This window comes from Aphis gossypii, chromosome 3 (assembly GCF_020184175.1).
Source record: "Aphis gossypii isolate Hap1 chromosome 3, ASM2018417v2, whole genome shotgun sequence".
Classification (NCBI taxonomy): domain Eukaryota; kingdom Metazoa; phylum Arthropoda; class Insecta; order Hemiptera; family Aphididae; genus Aphis; species Aphis gossypii.
Window position 1 is genome coordinate 55297815 of NC_065532.1, and position 7107 is coordinate 55304921.

General features: G+C 30.3%; 3 protein-coding genes across 3 annotated transcripts; all 3 read left to right on the forward strand.

Moving 5' to 3' along the window:
- Positions 1–290: 290 nt before the first annotated feature.
- Positions 291–1085, forward strand: LOC126551113 (ATP-dependent DNA helicase pif1-like). The gene has a single exon (XM_050203886.1). The coding sequence runs from the start codon at positions 291–293 to the stop codon at positions 1083–1085; it is 795 nt and encodes a 264-aa protein (XP_050059843.1).
- Positions 1086–1213: 128 nt separating this feature from the next.
- Positions 1214–1911, forward strand: LOC126550682 (ATP-dependent DNA helicase pif1-like). Its single transcript, XM_050202651.1, has one exon. The coding sequence runs from the start codon at positions 1353–1355 to the stop codon at positions 1872–1874; it is 522 nt and encodes a 173-aa protein (XP_050058608.1). The 5' UTR covers positions 1214–1352; the 3' UTR covers positions 1875–1911.
- Positions 1912–4850: 2939 nt separating this feature from the next.
- LOC126551114 (KRAB-A domain-containing protein 2-like) lies at positions 4851–6890 on the forward strand. The gene is made up of 2 exons (XM_050203887.1): positions 4851–6213; positions 6766–6890. Exons 1-2 carry the CDS (start codon positions 4851–4853, stop codon positions 6888–6890), a joined length of 1488 nt encoding a protein of 495 aa, XP_050059844.1.
- The last annotated feature ends 217 nt before the right edge of the window (positions 6891–7107 follow it).

Genomic DNA, 7107 nt, shown 5'->3' on the forward strand with positions numbered 1-7107 from the left:
GACTGCTATTAGTCAATGTACGTGGCCCAACATCATTCCAACAGTTACGAACTGTTGATGGTGAATTGTGTGTATCCTACAGAGAAGCCTGTCAACGTTTGCAATTGCTTGAAAATGACGCTCATTGGGATCAAACTCTCAATGATGCTGTAATATCATCACACGCTCATCAAATACGAACATTGTTTTCTATAATCATATCTACATGCTTCCCATCAAGCCCAATTGATTTGTGGATCAAGTACAAAGATTATATGTGTGATGATATTTTGTATCAAATACAGAATAGAATGGGAAATCCAAATATACAAATCAGTGAAGAAATTTACAATGAAGCATTGATTTCAATTGAGGACATGTGCTTGATAATGTCAAACAAACTATTAATTCAATTAGGCCTGACCGCGCCCAATCGTCCAATGCATGACGCTTTTAACCAAGAGTTGCATCGAGAAAGACTGTATGATCTCAACGATTTGAAAGAATTAATTCAAACAAATCTTCCACTGTTAAATGAACAACAGAAGTATGTATTTGAAACTCTTATGAAAGTAACAAATGATGAAACTGGAGGGATTTACTTCTTAGATGCACCTGGTGGTACAGGAAAAACTTTTTTGATTTCATTAATATTAGCAACAATTCGCTCACAAAATAAAATTGCACTTGCACTCGCTTCGTCGGGAATCGCAGCAACTTTGCTTGAAGGTGGTCGAACAGCCCATTCAGCACTAAAATTGCCATTAAATATGCATAGCAATGAAACTCCAACCTGCAACGTTTCGAAGAACTCTGCAATGGCAAAGGTTTTGCAGCAATGTAAATTGATTGTTTGGGATGAATGCACGATGGCACATAAAAAATCTTTGGAGGCTTTGGACAGAACCTTAAAAGATCTACGGAGCAATAATAACCGATTTGGTGGTGCAATGATTTTATTAGCAGGAGATTTTCGTCAAACATTGCCGGTGATTCCACGATCAACGCCAGCTGATGAACTCAATGCATGTCTAAAGTCCTCCAGTTTGTGGAAACATGTCCAAGTACTTCATTTAAGCAAGAATGCGTGTCGAGTTGCAAAATGACCAATCTGGAAACATATTCTCTAAACAACTCATTGACATTGGTAATGGCAAATTTCCTATAGACATGTTGACTGGCTGCATTAACTTTCCTCTAAGTTTTTGTCAGTTAACTCGATCAAAAATGAACTTATTCAGAAGGTGTTTCCAGATGTTTCTCAAAATTACAGAAACCATGATTGGTTGAGCGAACGAGCTATACTGGCTGCAAAAAACATAGATGTAAATGAATTAAATTTCAAAATTCAAGAACAAATTACAGGCGAATTGATGATATATAAATCAGTTGATTCGGCTACTAATCAAGATGATGTAGTCAACTATCCACCGGAATTTTTAAACTCGCTGGATTTGCCAGGATTGCCACCTCACAATCTTCAATTAAAGGTTGGATCGGTGGTTATAATGTTGCGAAATATCAACCAACCGCGTCTTTGCAACGGTACACGGTTAGCGATAAAAAAATTACTAAACAATGTGATAGAAGCAACTATACTCAAAGGAAAGTATAAAGGAGAAGATGTTCTCATACCGCGCATCCCAATGATTCCGACTGATGTGCCATTTGAGTTTAAACGACTACAGTTTCCAGTGCGTCTTGCTTTTGCTATGACTATAAACAAGTCCCAGGGGCAATCATTAAGTGTTTGTGGTATTAATCTAGAAAACCCATGTTTCTCACATGGTCAATTGTATGTTGCCTGTTCCCGTGTTGGAAAACCATCAGATTTGTTTATCTATGCGCCAGGTAATCAAACAAGAAACATCGTATACCACAAAGTACTACAATGATAATAATAATAATTATGATTCACATGATTAACAATAAAGCGATTACTTACTTTTAAATCATGACAGAACCGTCACCCTGGTGATAGGGCGTTGTGAATAAAAAATAATTAAATAAAACTATAACAGTTAAAACTATAACTACTTACTTTTAAATCATTATATATGTTTTATTAATTATTTTTTATTCACAACGCCCTATCACCAGGGTGACGGTTCTGTTCAGGAGAATTTTTTAAAATACGTAGGCACAAAAACTGCCACATTACAATCTTTCGTTTCGTCGTGAATTCAACGTAATATTAGCACTATCAATAAGATTAAATTAAAAATTAACACACGGCATACGAAAATGCAAAAAAAGAAAGTAACACACGGGCAACGCCGTGTCGGGTCAGCTATAATAAAATAATTAATTATATTCAATTTTATTCAGTAAAGAAGTTACAATTATGATTTCTAAAATAATTTGATGATAAATAAATTGTAATAAATAAAAGATAAAATAAATTTAAGCGCATGCTGAAGTATCATAATTTTTGTTTATGTTAACAACAGGTTTTGATTTTAAAACATATAACTCCAAATTTTATTTATATTTTACATTTTTTATTTCTAAGTTACTAAATATTGAATAGATTCTATTTAATTATATGTATACTATATAATATTATGTATATTGTGAAAATTGTATATTTTTAATTTATTATTTTTTTTTTAAACAATATTCTCATATATTGGATAGTTTTTAATTCAATAATATAATATAATAATTTATTAATTTTATCAAAAAGTTATTTTTGACAATAAGTACTTACTACTAATAATAATTTTCATTGATAAATGATTTTCCAGGTACCTACTGACTATGGCAGTAGGTAGTTACCTAATAGTTTGTAATATTATTACATTTAAATGTAATTAAACATTTTGTTTTTAGGTAGGTACCTGTATTATAAATATATGGGTTTGAAGTTATACCTACATAGTTGAGTTTTTTTGTGGGAGTTACACATTCTACAACAATAATTTGCTGAAAAGCTTTCTACAAAACCAAGTACAGAATTGAGACCCAAGTTATCCCCCAGCATTAATCCAAGAACAAAATATACCTGCATATTAACTGAATTTACTGAAATATTGATTCCGTTTTCTTGAAAATCTATAAATACTTTAATTAGAGAAGCAATAATAGTTTTGTTATTAAACTTTAAAAAAGCGGGTAATATATTATTTAAGGATGATAAATATTCTGGTGGGAAAGTAGGTACTGTATAGTAAACACATCCCATTTTATGGATTCCTAAATGTGACCCTAATGGTTTTCCCATTTCAGCGTCTTCGTAGTAAAGAAAAATAGGAAAAACTACTTTGTCAACAAATTTATACTTAATCGACTTCCAAGTACTACCATTTAAAAATGATATAAGAATATCTTTTTGTTTCATAGTATTTTCAGTATACTCTGAGGCTGTATTATAAACTCCTGGAAGTTCAAAGAACAGTTTTACATTTTGTTTAATGGGTAACAAGTACCATTGGACTGGTACCATAATTTGTCTATCTATACCTGAAATATTCTTTTTTTCAGGAGTAAAGCCCAATACTATTGTTTTAGATTTAAAAATTAACTTATGAGATTCAAAATATTTCATTCGTTGATATTCGGTTTTCAAGTTTAAAAAAGGGTTTTCCAAGTCATTAAACATTGATATAATTTCATTTTTATCAGAAATATTAGAAATACTGCACACTTCTAAAAGAGACATGACTTTATTTTTTCAATGTAAAATAAGTTCACTGGAAAATAACATTTATACTCCATCTATTATTTGCTGTATTAGGATTTCTGTTACAGTTGGTTTTGTATACAAGCTAGTAATAAATTCTAATACACAATTAATAATAATATCATTATAAGACGCACTAGATGTTGTATTAGCTGCACTACAAATTTGATTTGATTCATGCTCGAATGAAGATTTATTTAAATCATTAGTAAATTGTAACACTGGGGTATCCAAATTAATTGTTTCAATATTCTGGGAATGAACTACCATTAAGTGCTTTCTGAATTTTTCAGACCCTCGAAAATCTCTCACACATCCTCCTTGGTTACATGTATATATTGAGTTAACATTAAAGTTATAATTTGTTGTAGTTTAGTAAAAAATAAATTGTTATACATACTTTCATTTAATTCAGCCAAATCTAATACTGATAAGAGATTACAAGCATATTTGTTTTTAATAGAACTTTTCCTAATTTTTAAAAGCTTAGTAGTAAATATGTCGTAGGCCGTATGGACAATTAGATTTTTTGCAAAAAGACTAGGCTCTTTGCAATGGGGTAGCCCGTTTGCGAATCACTTATTATTTTTCCAAACAGCCTGCTGTTTTTAAGGCTCATTGCATACAGACTAACAGCAGTTAGGCCTTTTAAGAATTACAATCATAATAACAATAAATATTATATGGTAGTTTATTACTGATTATACTTATTACATAATTTAAATTATATTATTTTAAGGGTTATTGATAATAACATAGTACATTATAATATGTAACATGTAAACTGAATAATTATAGACGGTAGGTATTTTGAATATCTAATGGTCCACGATCTACTTTTTTAATATTGACTAAAACATAACTTCCTAGTTCCTACTCATACACTGTATCGCAATAGCGTATTTATAAAATCATATCAATCGTATAGATTTCAAATTTTAGGTTTTTACCTACATTAGTATACTACATTACAACCGACTATTTTAGAGATTTAGATACGGATTGACGACGTATACCTAATAGTTGATGGAATCTACAAGATAATGACTAATCAGTAGATTAGATTATAAATTTTCATTGTACCTATTTTTGTCAACATACTGTAGGTAGGTACATACTACAGTACCTACTATACGTTAGTAAACCCAGTGTATTTCATCGAGTGCGTTAATACTTACGAGTGCATAATATGGAAAATGTAACAGTAGTGAACAAATTTAACAATGAAGTTACTAATTATTATAAAAATAAAACGAACGCAGTTAAACAACCATGGACAATAGCTACAATATCCGATGCTGTTTCTGAAATAGCAGCTTCTAAAATACCAGGAACCAAAAAAAATAGTAAGCAATATAGATTGATTAAAAAATATGATATTATGGAAGTAGGTGATTCAAAATATTTGGTAAAAAAAAGAAAAAATCATGATGAGCCAATTGTTCAATTAGTAGCACGTGAGAATTTTTTTGAAATTTTAAATACGATTCACAAAAATGTTGGACACGGAGGTCGTGATAAAATGATGTATGCTCTAAAAGATAAATATTATATTCCAAAACCTATTGTTTTGATATTTTGTAAGTTGTGCAATGTTTGTAATTTAAAAAAATCTCAGCAGCACAAAAACATTGTTGTAAAACCTATATTATCCAAAGATTTTAATGTTCGTGGGCAAGTTGATTTGATTGATTTTCAATCGACACCAAGTGGTAGTTTTAAATGGCTTTTAAACTACCAAGACCACGCTACAAAATATTGTCATTTACGTCCATTACAATCAAAAAGAGCTTCAGAAGTAGCATTAGAGCTTCTTAAGATATTTTTACAATTTGGAGCTCCTTATATATTACAGAGCGATAATGGTCGAGAATTTACCGCAACTGTAGTAGAGGAAATGACAAACCTGTGGCCTGAGTGTAAAATTATTCATGGAAGGCCTCGATACCCGCAATCTCAAGGGAGTGTAGAGCGCTGTAATCAAGACGTAGAAAACATGTTGAGGGCATGGATGATAGACAATCAAAGCACTGATTGGGGAATGGGGTGTTATTTTGTACAATGGCAAAAAAATTGCTCAAAACATCGAATAATTAACAGAAGCCCTTATAAAGCATTATTTGGAAGTGAACCAAAAATAGGATTTTCTAGCAAAAATTTACCCAATGATATCTTACAGTCGATTACAACAGAAGAAGATTTAAATGAGTTAATTAATACTGAAGTAAGTGATGAAGTAGATAGTGACGAAGAAGCAGAAGATAGTGAAAAAGATAACGAACAAATTAATGAAAAGGATAATAATATATACGACTGTAAAAATTGCAATTCTAAAGTGTCTATCATAAACAAAGAATCTTTGTGCGACACATGTGTAAAAGAAAAAAAAATTCAGAAAGAAAGAGTAGAAGCTTTTGAAGGACAAAAAAAAGCTGCAAAAAAAATGATACAAACTAGTGATAAGAAATTAGTTGTAATTGAAGTTGGAAATTACGTTTTAGTTAATATTCCAAAGGTAGATCGTGGACCATTAGACACACAAAATATAATTGGTAAAGTTGTCAACAAAAAAAATAACGTTAACCAAATTGGTACAAGATTTGGAATTATAAATACGTGGTTAAGCAGAAATGTTCTACAGACAACCGATGCAAAATTTCTTGACGAAGTACCAGATACGATGTTAACATTAAGAGAAATAGCGAAGAGACATTCTCAATTTGGAGGACAGGGTTATCAAAAATGTTTTTGCAAAACATCGTGCAAAACAAATAGATGCGCTTGTCGCAAAAACAATGTACCTACTGTGTAGCTCAAGATGTCACGAAAAAACTACATGTAACAATAAGTAAATACTTTATATAATATTTAATATTATAATGTAATATTTTATATATATATATATATATTTTTTGTTAGTAATATAATATAGGTAATAAAACTAGTAATTCAATAGTCAATAACTGTACAAGTAATAAATTAATAAGTGTGTTATTATCATTAACCCTTAAAATAATATAATTTAAATTATATAATACCTAAGTATAATCAGTAATAAACTACCATATAATATTTATTGTTATTATGATTGTAATTCTTAAAAGGCCTAACTGCTGTTAGTCTGTATGCAATGAGCCTTAAAAACAGCAGGCTGTTTGGAAAAATAATAAGTGATTCGCAAACGGGCTACCCCATTACAAAGAGCCTTGTCTTTTTGCAAAAAATCTAATTTTCCATACGGCCTACGACAAATATATCCCAATTATTCAAGAAACAATTCCAATCCTTAAATTGTTCATGCGTGTCTGAGTAACATAATTCAAAGTCTTTAATAATTTGGAAATAAAAATAAATTTCTGTTTATATTTGTTATAAAAGTTTCTTATGAAACTATAACTAGTTTCTATGTGTATTTTAGTATGTATAATATAAAATATGTTTATAAT